Consider the following 19,559-nt stretch of genomic DNA (forward strand, 5'->3'; position numbering starts at 1 on the left):
TGGTGCTTTCTCCCTTCCTTCCTTTCCTTCCTTTCATTTTTCTTCTTTATTCTAATCTGTAAAAAATCTCTCTCTCTTTCTCTCTCTCTCTCAACCTTTATAAACCTCTACCTCTTCCTTGCTTTTTCTCTGAACCAAAAAGCCCCAACCGTCCCTCCTGCAAGAATTGCTCCAACCATCCCTTGACCATTTATGGCTATTTTCATCTTGACCGCCTCCCAAAAAAGGAACAGGATCGAGTTCTTGTAGGGCATCCAATTTTGCTCCTCTGGGAAAGCAGAGAATGGGTGGGATTACCTGGCATAGCATTGGGGAGCAAAAAATGAAGGGCCTGGTGGGATTTTTTGGCATGCAATTGAAGGAAGATGCTTGAGAGGAGAGAGAAACACTGCACAGGCCGGATTCTGCACTTATAAACATACCTGGCCATTGATTTGGGTGGTTCACCTGTCCAGCTGGCACCTGGGATCATGAGAGGTGCAGCTCTGCCCCCCAGTGGTCACTGGAGGAGACACAAAGCCATTTCCTTCCCTCCTGCAAACACACTTTTGCAGATTTAGAAACCCCATCCATGCCGGATTAGGAACAAAGGCTTCCCAAACACAGATGTGGGGTGCTGGTCGGTTAAAAAATGAGCAACACCTGAGATTTTTCTCACTTTGCAATATTTTTCCCCCCTTAAAAGAAATTGCATGGGTATGAACAAGCACCTGGCATGAATTTTGCAAAGGTTTCTTTGCTTCTGTTGAATCAACCCAAGGAAACTTATAAATCCGCAACTAGGCTTGATAAATCCAAGAGCACTAATATTCTTTTAGGGGGCTTATTTTAACCCCTGTGCAACTGGGGCAGCTCAGCATGAGTACTCTAAGTCTTAAGGCCATGGGTTTGAGCCCCGCATTGGGCAAAAAAATCCCTGCATTTCAAGGGGTTGGACTAGATGACCCTCGTAACCCCATCCAGCTCTACAATTCTAGGATTCCATGATTTGCTTGCTCTGTGCTGGATCCAAAGCTGCGACAAACAGAGAAGCGAGATCTGCTGGGGTGCTGACGCTGGGAGCGTTAATCTGTCCCGGGTGCTTTAGTTGTGATTCCTGCATTGCAGACTAGATGACCCTCAGGGACACCTTCCAACACTGTGATTTTATGAGCCCCTCTTTATCAGAAGATCCCAGGGCGCTGTGCCTCCTGGCAAGGAGGGTGGGGATCTCTGTTGCAGCAGAAAAATAAAGATCTGCCTTGCTTTGACTGGATCCCTGCCTCCATCCACTCTTCTCCAGCCAATAACAGACTTGGGGAGTTTGGCTGCAAAATCCAATCACAACATAAAAAAAAAAACCTCAGGCGAACTGCGGGCGAGTTATGGAGAAGAGGTCTTGCAAAGAGATCTCCTTCAGGCCGGCAGCTCAGCTCTTGCAAAGTTTATCCCCAATTGAAGAGTGTCGGGGAGATTTGCAAACCAGGGCTCCGTGAGCAAACTGGCAATAGGAAATTGGTGCTTTGATAAGTGCAGACTGCCGGGTCCTGCAATGAGGAATTGGACACAGCCCTGCCCCCCCCCAGCCGTCAGTACCTCTCCCGCACAAAGTCCGCCAGCTCCTTCGCCGAGATCTGGCCATGCTTCATGTTGTGATAGAGGACGTCAAAGCCATGGTTCTTCTCACCCTGCGGTGAAAAGCAAGAAGGGAAAAATGAGGTGCGGCTCCAAAATAACCGGAGCTGACCTGCCAGGAACCAACATTTCAGGAAACCCAAATACTGTATGACTTTGAGCTGTTCCCCCCCCTCCCCCCGCAATGGCAACCGTAACCGTGGTTTGAGGAGCCATTTGGCTTATATATCTTGAGTTTCTCACGCTGAAACCAGGTGGATTAAATCTGTGGCTTTTAAAATTGTGCATTGCAAAGTTATTGTTTTGTTTGAATGAATGAATTTATCTTCACGGTCACAGACCAACTCAATTGTTTTGTTTGTTATGCTGCGATGCATTTTGTAGCACACCAGTCCAGCAAAGGCCAGCGCTGAAACGTAATTAATAATGTTCTGTATTTTCCATCTCCCACTGGGACGCATCCCTGCACCTGCATTACACGCACGTAATGTCCTTTCTTAGGTAAGAAGCCTCTGTACAGACTGCTGCCCCGTTGCCGTCCAATGACGTCTGCATGCGTATTTTGAAACAGGATAGGGCCCTTTTTATCCTGAAGTCACGTGGCGAGAGGGTTGAGCCCAGTTTCAAGTTGGCTTGTGAGGGAGCAGCACCCGCCAAAAAAAGCTTGTGTCATTTATCAACCCTTCATTGGAAGAGCTCAGGGTGGGTGCGTATTCTAGGCTGCATCGCAGAAGTATAACGTCAAGGTCAAGGATGTTGACCAGCTGGAATGTGTGCAGAGCTGAGATGTCTGCATGGCAGGGGGTTGGACTGGATGACCCTCAGGGTCCCCCACAACTCTGTGACTCTATGATATATATGGAGAGAAAGAGCTCCCTCTCCTTTTAATGCCCAGCTGTCCCAACTGGCTTCTCCCCCCCACCCCCCCCGCTCTGTGCATGGAGCCTGGGTCTCTGGGGGTGGGCTTCCACTCCCCACCCCCACCCCTGTCCGTTGTCAATCACAACCCTCCCACCCACCCCTCCTTGGAATTCCTCCTGGGGAGATGGCAAGGGTGTGTGTGTCCGCGGTCGCTTGGCAACCCGCCCTCCCTGCAGAGTGAGAAAAAACGGTCCTGCGCATTCTTTCCTGCGCCTTCCATGCCATTCTGAGCTCTGCAAGGTTGGGTTGCAAAGCCCCGCCCTGCGGCAGGGAGTTCTGGAGGGCACAGAAAGAGAGAAGCCGGTTTGGAAGCCTTCCCAGGATGCGAGCAGACTACTGCTCCATTGCAACGCCGCCGTGTGTCCGCGCTGAGCGGTTTAGGACTCAGGGGGACAGCCCCAGCAGCCTTTCCCCTTTAAAAATAAAGCAAGATCCTAGTCCTCATCATCTGACAAACACTTGGCTTAAAGAGAAGAATCGGAGCTGCCTTGGACCAGACTTTGGGTCTGTTCAGCACAGCAATGCGGACCCTGACCACCAGCAGCAGGTTGTCAGCATCAGTCATGTGATCTAGCTGAGATACCAGGGAGTTGGACTAGATGGCCCTTGGGGGTCCCTCCCAACTATCATTCTATGAGCCACAGTGGAGATGCTGTTGGGGAATCGAACCTGGGACCTTCTGCACTCAAGCAGCTGAGCTGCGATCCATCCCCTTAAAAAACAGAGTGTCTCTCCAGGGCAGAAAAGAGACTGGTTGAAACAGGGAAAGTTTATAGTCCTCATGAATCTGAACGAAGGAGTGCAGAGCTGCTGCCGGTCAGTGTAGTCACTACTGGCCTTCCTATTTGAAATCCGCCCTTTTATTCAGGCACCTTGGCTTTCCTTTTAAGGGGAGGGGGGGGCGACTCAGTGGTTTTGCACAGACGTTGCTGAGCCCGGCAGCTTAGATAATCTGAGCTTTGCTTTCATTTTGTTCAAACTAAGAGAGGCAGTGTTGCGTAGTGGTTAGAGTGCCAGACTATCACCTGGGAGAGGCCAGGGTTCAAATAACCCCCGCCTGGCTGCAAAGCCTCTCCCAGCCTCTCCTACCTCGCAGGGTCGTCGTGGGGCTCCGCAGGGTCCTGGGAGAAGCCAGAGTTTGGCTTGCTGGTGGAGGGGGGCTGCACCCTGCACCTCCCAGCCTGACCCACCTTGTGGGGTTAGGATCACTGAATCATAGTATTGTGGGGTTAGAAGGGACACCAGGGATCATCTAGCCCAACCCCCTGCCATGTTCTGAGGAGGGAGGAGGGAGAAGGGGCCACTTCTGCCCCCCTGGGGCTCATTGGGGAGGAGAAAAGGAAGGACAGAAAGGCTAGTTTTTTAGAAATCCCCTTGAGGCGCAGAAGAAAAGATTTGCTGCCTGTCCTCCAGCTGTTTTGGAATCTCCCAGCTGCATCCACAGACAATGGCGCCTGCCACCCTCCCCCCCCCCGGGTGGCACAACCCTGATGCCCGCTCTGTTTACTTGCGGCTGGCACTGGGTGTCCCCGGGAGTCACAGAGAGGAGCTGTTGTTTTGTTTTGTTTTGTTTTGCTCACGTTGCCCAGAGGGCCTTTGACCCATAAACACGCCGGAACTCAACCCCGGAGCTTTTGAGTCGGCAGGTGGCATTACGCAGGACACAGAGCACCCGAGCCCAGTATCCTGCTGCCAACAGGGGACAGGCGCAGGGGAGCTTTCGAGAGGAACAGAAGCTGTTTTGTTTGACTTACTTTTATCCTGTATTTTATTCTACGAACTGCCCTGAGATCTTAGGATGAAGAGCAGTATAAAAATGAATTAAATAAAATTAAAAAATAATAGAACCTCCTTCCTTTTCCTGATGCTTAGTCAAAATCTCCTTTCTTGTAAGTTGAAGCCATGGGTTCCAATCCTACCCTCCAGAGCAGGAGAAAACAAGCTGGCTCCCTCTTCCATGGGACAGCCCTTGAGATATTTGGAAATGGCTCTCTCAGGCTAAACATCCCCAGCTCCTTCAACCGTTCCTCATCAGGCTTGGTTTCCAGCCCCTGGGTCATCTTGCACTGCTGCTGCTGCTGTTGCTGCTCCTGTGAGTTTTTGGGAAGAAGCTCCCTCCTCCAGCCAACTCCATTGGGCCCACCCCCACATATGCTCTGAGCAGCTCTCTGCAGCAAGTGGCAAAAATGCTTTAAAATGTTCTTAATCTGCTGCACCTCGAATGGTGGTTTTTTATAATATTATTTTATTGTTTTCTTTCTGTTTGGGGTGGGACAAATGTTTAGTTGGGGCGGGGAGTAGCTTGATTTTAGCATAATAGTTCCTTGCTTTGTTTTTACTTTCATTGTTTTGTTGCGTTATTGTATAGTTTGTATTTTGCTTTTTAAGGGGAAAGGGTCAGTGCTGCCTGGGAGTGAAGAAGAAGAAGAAAAGAGTTTGGATTTGATATCCCGCTTTTCACTACCCGAAGGAGTCTCAAAGCGGCTAACATTCTCCTTTCCCTTCCTCCCCCACAACAAACTCTGTGAGGTGAGTGGGGCTGAGAGACTTCAGAGAAGTGTGACTAGCCCAAGGTCACCCAGCAGCTGCATGTGGGGGAGCGGAGACGCGAACCCGGTTCCCCAGATTACGAGTCTGCCGCTCTTAACCACTACACCAGAATGGCTGGGGCGGTTTCCACGGGGTGGGGGGGGGATGTATTAGGACAACCAATCTCCGTGATTCTGGGCAGGAGGAGGAGCTACACTAAGACCAGACCATGTCATTACCGAGGAGGCAGGCTTAGTCGTTGCCTGAGGACTATCCAGCAAGGGAGACCCACACGACCTGAAGGGGCTGCTGTGCAATGTCAGGTCAATGTTGAATAAAACCACTGCCATCTATGACTTGATCGTGGATGGAGGACTAGACCTGGCATGTGTGACAGAGACTTGGCTGGATGAAGCAGATGGGCCTGTCCTTGCCGCTGCTTGTCCACCAGGTTTCTCTTACGCACAGCAACCCAGGCCTTGTGGGTGGGGAGGGGGGGGGGGTTGCAGTGATTTTTAGGAAGTCATTAGTTTGCACCAGGCATCCTATTGGGAAGACCCAGTTCTCTGAGTGCATCTTCTGGAAGTTGGGCAATAGGGGCAGAACAGGATTCCTTTTGGTGTACCGACCTCCTCGCTGCACCATGGATTCCCTGCCCGAGCTGCTTCAGGTCGTGGTGGATGTTCTCCTGGAGACACCTAGTTTGGTGGTCCTGGGGGATTTTAACATCCATGCCGACACGACCTTACAAGGGGCCGCTCGGGACTTCGTGGAAAGCATGGCCTCCATGGGGCTGTCCCTGAATAAGTTTGGCCCAACTCATAGACACAGACATGCCTTAAGCCTGGTGTTCACCTCTAGTGATGTGGGGGATCTGACACTAAGTAAAAGAGAAACAAAAGAAGTGCCATGGTCAGATCACTTCCTGGTGCAACTGGACTTCTCCGCGACCCTTTCCCTCTGCAGGGAGGTGGGACCGATTCGGATGGTCCGCCCCCGCCACTTAATGGATCCAAATGGTTTCCAGAGAGTGGTAGGGGAAGTTTTATCCTATGCTGATGGCCTGGGGGCCTGCTGGAATGCTGAGTTAACCAGGGCTATTGACTGTTTACTTTGGCCACCTCATGAGAAGAGAAGACTCCCTGGAAAAGACCCCGATGTTGGGAAAGATGGAGGGCACAAGGAGAAGGGGACGACAGAGGATGATGGTTGGCCAGTGTTCTCGAAGCTACTAACATGAGGGAGGCAGTGGAAGACAGGAGTGCCTAGTGTGCTCTGGTCCATGGGGTCACAAAAGTCAGACACGACTAAACGACTAAACAACAACAACAAATTGACTGACTGGTTCTGAAGCGCTCTCTCCGATTGCATGGAGCCTGGACAGCCCCATGGTTTTCCCCGGAGCTGAGGGCGATAAAACAATCATTGAAACGGCTAGAGCACCAGTGGCAGAAATCTCAACCGGACACGGGCTAGAGCTCAACATCGAGCCTAAGAAGTGACAATGGTGACGGTGAAGAGGACCTTCTTCACCGTTTCTATTGCATCTGCAAAAAACACCAGCAGGAGACTCTTTCAGGCGGTTTGCAATCTATTGGAACAACCTTCATCACTGGGGCCTGGTAGGGACCCCAAGATCTCCTGCAATGCTTTATGCAAAGTTTTTTGCAGATAAAGTCGCTCAGATTTGGAAGGAGGTAGACGCCACCGTGGGAGCAGGGCCGGGGCGGGAGAGTGCTAGAGCCCTGTCTAGTCATGTTTCATGAGATCAATTCCAATCTGTTACCTCCGAGGATGTGGACAGGCTGCTTGGACGAGTGAAACCGACCACCTGTCTCCTTGATCCTTGCCCATCCTGGCTAATAAAAGCGAGCCTGGAAAGGCTGGGCGATGGGCTCTGTTGGGTGGTGAATGCTTCCCTCTGTGAGGGAGCCTCCCCAGACCCGCTGAAAGAGGCAGTCATTAAACCGCTTCTTAAAAAAACATCTTTAGACCTGGCCAATATGGCCAACTATTGCCCAGTCTCAAATCTTCCATTCTTGGGCAAGGTGATTGAGCAGGTGGTTGCTGAACAACTCCAAGCACGCCTGGAGGATGCGGACCATTTGGATCCCTTCCAATCGGGATTCAGGCCTCACAGGGGCGTTCTTAGCTCCTTGGCTGCCGGGGGCGGGAAGCCAAGAGGCACCCCTGGGGCGGGGCATTGCGGTGCGTGCGTGATGACGTCATGACGCACATGACACCCGGCCCCCGGGGGTGCCTCTTGGCTTCCCGCCCCGGCAGCCAAGGAGCTAAGAACGCCCCTGTGAAAACCCCTCCTCGCTGTGTGAAACCCCTCCTCGCTGGCCGCCCCTGCGGCTCCACCCCGGCAGTGCCGAAAATAGCCTAAAAAGAATTTTAAAAAAAAGTTGTAAAAGTTTTTTAAAAGCCCAGTGGGCGGGGCCGCCCCCCGGTGTGTCACCCCCAGCAGGGGCGCTGCCCGGGGCCCCCCGCCCCCTCCGCGACGCCCCTAAGGCCTCACCACGGGACTGAAACTGCCTTGGTCGCGCTGGTCAATGATCTCCGGTGGGCTAGGGACAAAGGTGAGAGCTGTTTCCTAGTTCTGCTGGATCTCTCAGCGCGCCTTTGACACCATTGACCTTAACATCCTTCTGGACCATCTAGAGCAGGGGTAGGCAACCTAAGGCCCGTGGGCCAGATGCAGCCCAATCACCTTCTCAATCCAGCCCGCGAACGGTCCGGGAATCAGCATGCTTTTACATGAGTAGAATGCGTCCTTTTATTTAAAATGCATCTCTGGGCATTTTATATAAAAGGGGCATACAATATTTGTGGGGCATAGGAATTTGTTCGTTGTTTTTTTTTCAAAATATAGTCTGGCCCACCACATGGTCTGAGGGACGGTGGACCGGCCCACAGCTGAAAAAGGTTGCTGACCCCTGGTCTAGAGGGGTTGGGAGTTGGGGGCACAGTTATACAGTGGTTCCTCTCCTTTCTCCTGGGCTGTGTCCAGAAAGTGGTGGTGGGGGGTGAGTGTTCAGACCCCTGGGCTCTCACTTGTGGGGTGCTTCAGGGTTCTGTCCTCTCCCCCATGCTTTTCAACATCTACATGCAGCTGCTGGGGGAGATCATCAGGGGGTTTGGGTTGGGTATCACTATGCAGATGATACCCAGCTCTACCTCTCTTTTAAATCAGAACCAGTGAAGGCGGTGAAGGTCCTGTGTAAGTGTCTGGAGTCGGCTGGAGGATGGATGGCGGCTAATGGATTGAGGTTGAATCCTGACAAGACAGAAGTACTGTTCTTGGGGGACAGGGGGCCAGCTGGTATGGAGGACTCCCTGGTCCTGAATGGGGTAACTGTGTCCCTGAAGGACCAGGTGCGCAGCCTGGGAGTCATTTTGGACTCCCAGCTGTCCATGGAGGCGCAGGTTAATTCTGAGTCCTGGGCAGCTGTCTACCAGCTCCATCTGGTATGTAGGCTGAGACCCTACCTGCCTGCAGACTGTCTTGCCAGAGTGGTGCATGCTCTGGTTATCTCCCGCTTGGACTACTGCAATGCGCTCTACGTGGGGCTACCTTTGAAGGTGACTCAGAAACTGCAATTAATCCAGACTGCGGCAGCTAGACTGGTGACTGGGAGTGGCTGCCGAGACCATATAACACCTGTCTTGGCTCCCAGTACGTTTCCGAGCACAATTCAAAGTGTTGGTGCTGACCTTTAAAGCCCTAAACGCCATCGTCCTGTAGTAGTTTCCGAGCACAATTCAAGTGTTGGTGCTGACCTTTAAAGCCCTAAACAGCTCGGTCCTGTAGACCTGAAGGAGCGTCTCCACCCCCATTGTCCTGCACGGACACTGAGGTCCAGCGCCGAGGGCCTTCTGGCGGTTCCCTCATTGTGAGAAGTGAGGTTACAGGGAACCAGGCAGAGGGCCTTCTCGGTAGTAGTGCCTGCCCTGTGGAACACCTTCCCATCAGATGTCAAGGAAATAAGCAGCTATCCTATTTTTAAAAGACATCTGAAGGCAGCCCTGTTCAGGGAAGTTTTTAATATTTAATGGAGCTGCCCAGAGTGGCTGGGGAAACTCAGCCAGATGGGCGGGGTATAAATAATAAATTATTATTATTATTATTATTATTATTATTATTATTATTATTATTATATTATTACACCTAGACGCCATTGGATGGCAATGGGGCCGGTCTCTGTGCCATGGCTGCTTTCTCTCAGTGGCAAACAGAATGTCAGAGCTGTCTCCTCCTCCCATTCTCATTCGCCCATCTAAGGTAGACTGACTCTGTTCATGGATGCTCCATTTAAGAATCCCAAGAAATGTAAGGAGAGGCTCCCCAGAAGGAGCAGGACACGACATCCCCCCACAAGTGCCACCCCCTCCCCAAACACCCCACACACCCAGGGGTTGTATACGACAATTTCCCCCGAGAAAATATCCCCCGACACAGAAGTGTGCCTCAACCTCCCTGGACGCAAAAAGCCTGCAAGGTTCTTCCCTCTGCTCTAAGCCATGACTCAGACGCTCATTTTCTTTATTTTTTCTGCTGCTGCTACGACCCGCTCGTTCGCCTCCCTTTGGTTCCCCGGTTTGCAAAAAAAAAATATGAATTATTTGCACAACATATTATCCTGGGAAGGCGTCATGAATTGCAGAGAAAGACGGAAAGAGAAACTGCCTGGGGGAAAGGCACCGGTGTTAACAGGTCAGGAGAGAGTTGGCAAAATGAGTTTTCCATGCACATCAGGGAGATTTTCTTACCCAGAAATGCTCTGTGAAATAAGACATGCTGCCAGCCCGGGATGGAAACCCCCTTCGTCTCAGCTTTTGGAAACCTAGAATGCAAAAGAGATTGGAAGTAACCAGGAAAAATGACACACAGAGAGAGCACTGGGATGAACTGCGGATGGTGGGAGTTGTGGTCCAAAACAACCTTAGGTTGATGAAGGCTGGAATCGGGAGGAAGACGTGTGAAGAAGGCTCAGGGCACGACAACCCCACCGGCAGCTGCCTCTGCCTTCCCCAGCTCTGCCTCGCTTTGAGTGCCAGAGACAAGCCCCTAGTCCTCAGTGAGGTCTGGGCCTGGAGGCTCCACAAGAAGCTAAGGAGAGCCTTCAAGCTCAGCGTCCTGACCTCGCAGTGGCCAAATACCCCGAGGAACCTGGGGGTCCAGATAGATTGCCTCTGGGCCCAGAGGTCCCACAAGGAAGGAGGCTGCTGAATCAGGCCAGCATCCTGTCTTCACTGCGGCCAACCAGGTGAAGAAGCAACAGGAAACTGAGCAAGCAGGATTCAAACACAAGAGCGACTCTCCCTTCCTGCGGTTTCCAGCAAGGAAGAAACGGTGGAGGCAGAACAGAGCTATTGTGGCTAACAGCCGTCAACAGCCTCCTCTGGCGGCTCCATGGATTTGTCCCATCGAATCACAGAGTTGGAAGGGTCTCAGAGGGTCATCCAGCCCAACCCTCTGGAGTGCAGGAATATGCAGCTGCCCCTTACAGGAATTGAACCTGCAACCTTGGCAGTATCAGCGCCACCCAATCCTCTCTTACCAGGGAGCGTGCGAACATCTCTCCTGCAAGCTGGGCGGAAGTTCCCCAACCGGGGTCGGGGGGGGGGGGAGCGTTGCTCCGCATTCTCTGCATGCTCAGGTGGGTTGGGCTAAATGACCCTCGGCGACCCTTCCAACTCTTTGATTCTATATTACACTACATCATATTAATTTCTATTCCACCCTTTCCCCCAGGCTGGTTCTCAGGGTGGCTTATGACAAATTAAATCAAACATGAATAAAACACAAAAAATATGAAAGATCACCATTTACAGTAATGTTCTGTTCCATTACTGTTTGCAGTTTGTGATCCATGCAAATGTAAAGCAGCATAGGAAAATGAAATGAAATGAAACGAAACGTAAGAGAATTAAAACAATACTAAAAAAAACCCGCACAAATCTTTTAAAATCCAGATATTAAAAATGCCACAGCCGTATGAGAAGCCCTTTCCTTAACTGATCTATTGATGGCGTTTCTCCGGGGAGGGGGGGGGTTCTCCTCCTCCCTCTCCTCATTGGAGCCCTACAACAACCCTGCAAGGCAGGCCCAGCGGGGTGAGCAGGGGGGATTCGAACCCTGGTCTCTCCCAGGTCTGACACCCGAACTGCGACACCCGGGCTGGCTCTCTCTTACCCACCTTCAGAGACAGCACAACTTCTCCTCCCCTCCCTGAAATGCAAACATGCTGCAAAGGCAGTTGCACCCTCCGCCGCCGGATGGAAACAGAAAATAAAGCACAGGAAACGGAAGAATTGCAAGAGAAAATGGCCGTGTTTGTTGTTGCCCTTTAGCAAACTGAGGTTTGAACCTGGGAGCTGGAACCTGAACCCAGTACCCACCCTAGATTTTAAACAGCTGACATTTGCAAACCAGACCACGTGTTTCCCCTCCTCTCGTGCTAAAAGAGAGAGGACCCGGGCATCCTGCTCTAACCACTCATCTCCCCTCCCTAGTACTGTCAACCTCCTTGAGGACCAGTCTCCTACAAAGTCGGCCCAGGGGTGTGCATTTTGCACAGAAAATCGTGCTGCCACTCACCCTTTGTTGGAGGGAAATTTGCCCTCTCCAAAGGCTCATATTCTCAGTTCCTGCACACAAAGGATCTTGCGGGAAAGCACCCTGGGGGGGGGGGGGGAACACAAGCAAATAAAGGAAGAACAAAGATCAGGTGATTCAAACCCAGTTCCAGTTTTGTTTCTGTAATTCTGCAACACCGAAAGCAGAGCAACATAAGTGGGGATAAGGGGGTGTTGAAAATCCTCGTGGTTCCGATCTGCAGCCACGCTCCACAACCTCCCTTGCAAACGAAGCTAATTTGTGTGTTTTAACGGCTTCTTGCTAATTGCCTTTTTTGCAACGGTGACAAATATCAGCCGCCAGACCCTCCGATAAGCGGGAAAGGGATCTCCCCGGAGGGTGTCCAGAGATTACATTTTAAGAAGTAAATAAATGCACATCCTGCAACTGGGGTTTGTTTTTGTTTTTTGGGCATGGGTTAGGGCAATTTAATTTTGCAACTGAAGGATGGTAGAGTTGGAAGGGATCCCCAGGGGTCATCCAGTCCAACCCGCTGCAATGCAGGAATCGCAGCTGAAGAATCCCTGACAGGTGGCCTCCCCTAGTCTCTGCTTGAAAACCTCCAAGAAAGGAGAGCCCACTACCTTCTGTAAAAATCCACCCGAGAGATTTTTCTGCCAGGAAGGTCTTCCAAAGCATAGAACTGGAAGGAACACCCAAGGGTCATCTAGCCCAACCCTCTCCAAGGCAGGAGCCGGACTGCTGGGATCAGGCGGAAGGGGGACTATCTAGTCCAGCATCCTCTTCTCCCGGTGGCCAAATACCCTCGGCTGTGCCCCCTTTGGCTCTGATCCCACTATCTGGCTCTTCTCATGGATCTTCCAGGTTCACAGGCAGTCTATCTGCATTCCTAGGTTCTTAGTGGCATTTGAGCAGGAGGCTAGGTGGGCCCCCTCTGGGTCTGATCCAGCAGGCTCTTCTTATGTGACCCCAGGCGGTCGCAGAGGTCGCCTGTCTTGTGCAAGGAAAAGGAATCGCCCCAGGTGACTCACTTGGCCTTATTGACATGTCCAAGCGGGACGGAGAGCCAAACCTGCAGGTGCCAAAGACAGGAGGGAAGGAAGGAAGGAAGGAAGGAAGGAAGGGTGTTTGTCGATGCCATTTGCTGGAAACCACAGGAGGGGAGAGCGGCTCTCGTGCTCGGATCCTGCATGTGGGTTTCATAGAATCGTAGAGTTGGAAGGAACCCAAGGGCCATCTAGTCCAACCCCCTGCTATGGGGCACCTGGTCGGCCGCGTGAGAACAGGGTGCTGGGCTAGACAGGCCCCCTTTGGGTCTGATCCATCAGTCCAGCTCTTTTTATGTCCTCATGGAACCTCCAGGCCCAGAGGCAGTCTATCTGCACTCCCAGGTCATATGGGGCATTTCGCCACTATGAGGATAGGAGGCTGAGCTAAGTGGGTCTCCTTTGGGTCTGATCCAGCAGCCTGGCTCTTATTATGGAACTTCCAGGCCCAGAGGCAGTGAATCTGGATCCCTAGGTTTAGTGGGGTATTTGGCATGATGGGGCTGATCCCACCCCTCAGCCTCCGCATGGCAGTGAGGGTCTGATCCAGTTCCCAATCTGGGTTGACGGCGTCTTCCAAAAATGTATTTTAATATGCAAGAGGTGGCGTTGCCATGGAAATGAACAACAAGATCTGTTCTATCAGATCCTCGGGATGCAGATCTGTTTAAAGCAAAGCCCCCCCCCAATGCTCCAGTGACCGTCACCCCAAAGAGAGCGACCCCAAGATAAGTACTGGCACCACAAAGTCCCTCAATTTCGCTACGATTCCTGCATTGCTGGGGGTTGGATTGGATGACCCTAGGGGGTCCCTTCCAACTCTACAATCCTATGTCACCTGGGGTGGGAATGTAAGTTGGTGCGAGATTTCGGGAATTTAGTTTCCACAGGAATGATCATCCTTATCTCAGAAACTATCGTTTGTTGCCCAGAATTAACAGATTGTTTTTTAATGATACCAATTGTCAAAATAATTGGTCTCCTCTTTGATCTTTGCAACTCAGGGGGAAACAAGCCCAAAATCTTACACTGGGCACTTGGTCCCAGTCACTCATGGAGAAAATTAAGCGTAATTTGAGATTTCTATGAGGACTAGAACCCCCCAGGCACTTTCTATATGATTTTGCATTCCTTTATTACATTGGATAACGCTAATAAAAAGGTTTTAACCGATGTGCAATTGGACTTATTCAGCACACACCAGTTTTACAATTTTCAGTACAGTTTTTACCTGCGATTACAATAGCTTTATAAAGCAAAATAAGAAAATCCTTACCAATAAAAGACTAGAGGTTGGCACAGTTTAAAAATATTTATGTACTTACTCCAGCCTGTGCTTCTGCAGTGGCTGGACCAGACCTTTGACTGCCCCACTGCAGACAGGGCCTAGCAAACATTGCGCACCTGGGGGGGGGTCCAGGTGTCCTGTCTCCCCCCGCCCAAAAAAAGCCACCTGTTCACACACACAAAAGATATATATCTGCAGAAATATATTCCATCCAGGTGGCGGAGAGATAAGGAAGACAAAGGTTTATTCCTTGCAGCAAATCCGGCCTGGGAGAGGTTCCTGCAAAAATTACCTGTCCAGGTAAGGAGCAGGGAAGGAAAAGAGGTTTGAGGATGCACCTGCACTCATTTTAAGGTTTGATGTTTTATGGATGTTTTTGTGTTTTGCAAGAAGCCGCCCAGAGGGGCTGGGGAAACTACATATATTATTATTATTATATTATTATTATTATTACTGTTAGTATTATTTCCCCCGTTTTGTTCCCCAGGAAGGAGCAACTGGTGCTTGGCCCCCGTTGCAGAGAACACATCCCCACCTCCGTCCTCCTGACACCTGACTGGGCGCTGCTCTTGCTGCTCGTGACCATTTCAGGCCTTTGCAAATGGGATCCTGACCCAGCCTGAAGTGCCCCCTCCACACACCCCTTTCTCAGGTGCAGTTGGCCCTCCATCGCTGCCTTATTTTTGCAGGATCTCAACCCGTCTCTGTTTAGCTACGCAGCCAGACACGGCATGGCCACAGACAGCACCCACAGACATCTTTTTTTACACGCACACATACATATATAATTTGCACACACACACACTTTTCTCAGGAAATGCACCTTCCAAAATATTATTATTATTATTATTATTATTATTACTATTATTAAGCTTCCTTCTCCATTCTCATGAATAACAACACCTTCGTCCACGCCACAACAACGCATCAGGCAAGTTCATGCAATGCCCTGCAAACATGCAATGGAAAATATATTACCGTAATTGTTTTTCTCCCATGGTGGGATTCTTTTTTTTTTTTCGCGCTGTGTGTGCTGGATAATAATCAGAACCAAGAAATTTCGGAGCAGCTTCCCCCACCCCCTAAAAATTAACCCACAGCGTCCGCCTCTTGATCAAGCTAATTAGGGTTTTTCTTTATCTCCCCCACCCCAATTAAATATTGCAAAGAGGGGTATTGGGGTGTGGTGGACGGATCCACCCCCGCCACCCCCCAGATCTTTGAAATTCTTGCATGGGCAGTTTTCTTGCAAAGCTGCTGCAGGGCTGCCCCCCCCCCAAAAAAATTGCATGGGTGTGCAAAAAGTGGGTGATAATAATACCAGGCCGGGGAGGGTGGGGGGCAAATGCACTGACCTGTTTCCGCCCCTCGGCATCCCCGGCACCTGCTCCGCTCCCCTCATTCGTTTTTGCAAAAAAGGGGGGGTAGGGAGGGGGAAAGTGGGGGGAGGAGAAAAGGCTGCCCCCCCGCGCTGCAAGGAGGAGTAGGAAAGGGGCGGGGCTCCGAGGAGGATAGGAGGTTGGCTCCTGATTGGCTGCCCCGCCCGCCAGCAAACGCTGCTTCTGGGCTAGCCTCTCCCCCCCCCCATCCCAGCCAACCCGGGTCCAGGAAGCTCATTTGCATATTTAAAGAGGCCGCATCCCTATTCACCTGCTTGTAAACTGTCATTTTTAGGACAGGGGTAGCATAGGGAGAGGGGCAAAAAATGCATCTCTGTCCAACTGCACAAAGCCAACAATATAAAAACCCCTCCCCAAGAACTACAAAATGGGGGGGAACCACTTAGAATCATAGAATTGTAGGGTTGGGAGAAACCCTGAGTCATCCAGTCCAACCCCCCATTGAACCTGACCTGTGTGCGAGAGAGGAGGAGCCACCCCATTACAGGCCCTCCAGGAACCACCAAGAAATCATATAATTGAACTGTACAGTTGGAAGGGGCCCCCAAGGGTCATCCACTCCAGCCCCCTCCAAACAGGAATATGCAGCTGTCCCATGTGGGGATCGAATCTGCAACTTTGGTATTGTCAGCACCAGGCTCCAAACAACTGAGATATCGAGGCTTATAACCGACCTAGGATGGATCTCTCCATCCACACCAGTGGCATAACAGCCTGCGTGGCTTGCACTTCAATCCGACATGCAAACACACACATCCCAGTTGGCCTAAGCCAGGACTGAGCCTCGTCTCCCAGAGCTGCATCCCCAAGATAAAAGGTTTATGTTGCAGTCAAGGTAGCATCCTGCATCCTTGCAAGGCTCAACTCAGCACTGCAGGCCTCAGTTTCAGAAGACAGAAAAAGCAGGCCAGGAGGAAGCTCAGAAAAACAGCAGGTGCAATTAAAAAAAGAAAACAACCCACAAAACGAAGAACTTGCTTGGCAGAGGAAGGCGGTTTGTCATCTCCTGTATGAAACCAGAACTTGTTCTGCTAGGACAATGAATGCCTGTGATGGTCAACAGTGATGCAGTGCGGAGCCCTGGGTTAGGTCACAGAATAGAATTGCAGAATTGGAAGGGACCCCACCCGGGGCCATCCAGTCAAAGCCCCTGCAAGGCAGGAATCTCAGCTAACTCATCCCTGACAGATGGCCATTCAGCCTCTGCTTAAAGACCTCCAAGGAAGGAGAGCCCACCACCGTTCCACTCTTGAACAGCTCTTACTGTCAGAAAGTTCTTCCTGATGTGGAGTTAGAATCTCTTTTCTTGTAACTTGAAGCCATGGGTTCAAGTCCTGCCCTGCAGAGCAGCAGAAGGCAAGCTTGTTCCCTCTTCCATGGGACAACCCCTGAGCTAAACATACCTAACTCCCTCAACTGCTCTTCAGGCTTTGCCATCATCCTCTGCTCACATTCCAGCATGTTTGTTTGGCAATCTCCTCCTTAAATCGTGGTGCCCAGAACTGGACACAGTATTCCAGGCGTGACCTGACCAAGGCAGAATAGAGTGGCACTGTGACTTCCCTTGATGTGGACACTAGAATAGTGCTAGCTTTTTTGGCTGCTGCATTGCACTGTTGACTCATGTCAAGCTCATGGTCCACCAAGACCTCTAGATCTACTGGCAAGCCATGGTGTCCCCCTTCCTATATTTGTGCATCTGGTTCTTCCGGCCCAAGTGCAGAACCTGACATTTGTCCCTATGAAAATTCGTTTTGTTAGTTTGAGCTCAGATCTCCAATCATTTCGATTTTGATTCTGTTTTTTGTGGCATTCGCTCCCCCTCCCCATTTGGAGCTGTCTGCAGATTTGATGAGCATCCCCTCAATTCCTTTACCAGGGTTGTTTGTAAAGATGACACAATCATTAAGATCGAGGCAATGCAGAATTAAATGGGGCGACCTGAAGGCTCCATTGATTAATGGGTTAGATCCACCTTCACCAACTGGTCTTCTTGAGTGCAGTTACCAGTCACAATTGGCTGCCCAGAAATTCTGTCAGGGGTTTTTACATCTCCAAAGAGCTACCTCTGACTTTTAAAGCTAGCTGGTCTGGAATCAAACACACACACACACACCTCCCCAAAGCACTGCTTCTGAACCTGATCCATTTACTCCCGAGGAAGCCCCTCTCAGTGAGCTCAAGAAGCTCCCCCTTCCTTTACCTGCACAGACAGGGAACCCTTTGTCAGTAAGGAAGGTGGTGAAGGTTGTCTGCACAGGTGTGGCAGGTGAGGCGAGTCCCTGGTGGTCCAGCTTGGGGATGCTCTGAAACAGCATCTCTTCCACCCAGGCAGTTGCCATGGCAACAAACTCTCTTCCCCCTCCATCCCTTCTTCCTGCGCAACCAATAGCAACAGAGCTATTAAAGGACATAAATGGGGAGGGGAGAACCATGGACTCAGTCCAGAGCATCTTCCCTTGGTAAGAGGTGCAAGAATAATAGGATTGTAGATGGAAGAGACCTCAAGGGTCATCCAGTCCAACCCCTGCAAGGCAGGAATATTTCTGTCCCACATGGGGCTCCAACCCATGACCCTAAAATTGAGAGCAAGCACCAAGAGCCTGCTGGATCAGGCCAATGGTCCATTTTGCCCAGCATCCTGTCTTCACAGTGGCCAACCACGATGGGGAAAACAAGCAGGATTCGAACACAAGAGCAGCTCTGCCCTCTTCCAGTTTCCAGCAAATGGGATTCAGAATAATCGCAAACAGAGCCACCCTGGCTAGTAACCATCTGCTCCTCCATGAATTTGCGCAAGTTGGTGGCCATCCCTGCTTCCTGTGACAGTTCCAGAGTTTGATACTGCACTGTGGGAAGGGCTTTCTTGTAAGCATCCTGAAAAAGGAATGCAGCAAGAAGGCAATTGATGGCTACTAACCTCCAAATACCAGAAACCACAGGAGGGAAGAGTTGCTATTTTATTCAGGGCTGGCTTGTGGACTTCCCTTTGGGGGCATATGAGTGGCCACTGTGAGGACAGGATGCTGGACGCCCCAATTTTGCCTGATCCAGCTATATACAGGCCCTTCTAGTGGAACCTCCAGGTCCAGAGGCAGTCTACCTCAATTACCAGGTTCTGAGAGGCATTTGGCCCTGAAAATGTGCAGAAATGCTTTTTCCTTAGGGACACCCAAGTCTCATCCCCCCCCGCCTGAAAAGCAAATGTTTTAATTGCAGCTTTGCCTCTTGCTACTCCTTGGGCTAGTCCTTTTTTATTATGGGTGCCTAACATTTCGATCAAATCCTTTTATTGTATATTTTATGTCCACAGGCTGCTGTGTCATTATATTTATTGATACGCCAAGGTTAGATGGGCCCCCTTGGGCTCTCTGTAGGTTCGCAGGACCTGTCAATTCCAGAAAACGACCAAGACGATTAGACTTGCCCTGCATCCCCACCTTTCGGCAAACCTGTTTCCCATTTGAAGGCAAAGATAGTGTATTAGGGAGATTCCAATTACTGCTGTCACACTGATCACCCAGAGCAGGCCACAACGCCTCGCCTTAGCAAAGAATGGTGCAGGCCTTGGAAAGACGTGGTCCCAAGGCCAGGAAGAAAAGGGGGGGCGCCTTTCTGATCTCAACTCCCAAGTCTGCAGGGAAGGAGGCGGCCTTTCTGGTATTTGGGGGCTGGGACATTTAAGGCTCCGGACACTTCCGCCCTTCCCCTCAGGTTACCTCAGTGCGAGAGAGGTGGGAAGCAGCAAGGCCGCCTCCATCAGCTGGGTCAAAGTACCTGCTAGAATCCTAGAGCTGGAAGGGACCCCCAAAGGACATCTAGCCCAACCCCCTAAAATGCAGGGGCCTCCTGCCCCTGGACTGTGCCAGCTGGCCGTTATCAGGACAGCCATTTCAAACCCTGTGCCTGAGTTCTGGTTTTTATTTTCTAGTTTTCATTTTCCTCTTCCCTCCCTGTCTCTCTTTCCTTGTGGTGCAGAGGATTTGTTAAAGATGGCAAGCCCACATGTGAAATGGACCCTTCTGCCCGAAGAGCGGAGTGCAAGCACCCCAAAGCACTGGTTTCCAATTATCTAAGTACCGCAGACCCCATTTTTCAAATGCCAGGCCACGGACCCCCTACTTTTAAACATTTCAATCTCCCTGGTCATTTTTGTT

General features: G+C 50.9%; 1 protein-coding gene across 2 annotated transcripts in view; it reads right to left on the reverse strand.

Moving 5' to 3' along the window:
• FCHO1 (FCH and mu domain containing endocytic adaptor 1) overlaps positions 1-15,432 on the reverse strand; it is a 37,817-nt gene extending 22,385 nt beyond the window's left edge. The window contains exons 1-4 of one of the 2 annotated variants that reach the window (XM_033136660.1): positions 15,358-15,408; positions 11,669-11,749; positions 9,838-9,911; positions 1,576-1,667 (exon numbers count right to left, since the gene is read on the reverse strand). In XM_033136660.1, the coding sequence (XP_032992551.1) occupies positions 1,576-1,667; positions 9,838-9,864 (119 nt within the window). In that variant the 5' untranslated portion in view covers positions 9,865-9,911; positions 11,669-11,749; positions 15,358-15,408. Of the gene's footprint in view, positions 1-1,575; positions 1,668-9,837; positions 9,912-11,668; positions 11,750-15,357 lie in introns of both variants that reach the window. The other variant, XM_033136659.1, reaches the window with a different exon arrangement.
• Between the last annotated feature and the right edge of the window lie 4,127 nt (positions 15,433-19,559).

The sequence above is a fragment of the Lacerta agilis genome, chromosome 18, assembly GCF_009819535.1.
Source record: "Lacerta agilis isolate rLacAgi1 chromosome 18, rLacAgi1.pri, whole genome shotgun sequence".
In the NCBI taxonomy this organism is placed as follows: domain Eukaryota; kingdom Metazoa; phylum Chordata; class Lepidosauria; order Squamata; family Lacertidae; genus Lacerta; species Lacerta agilis.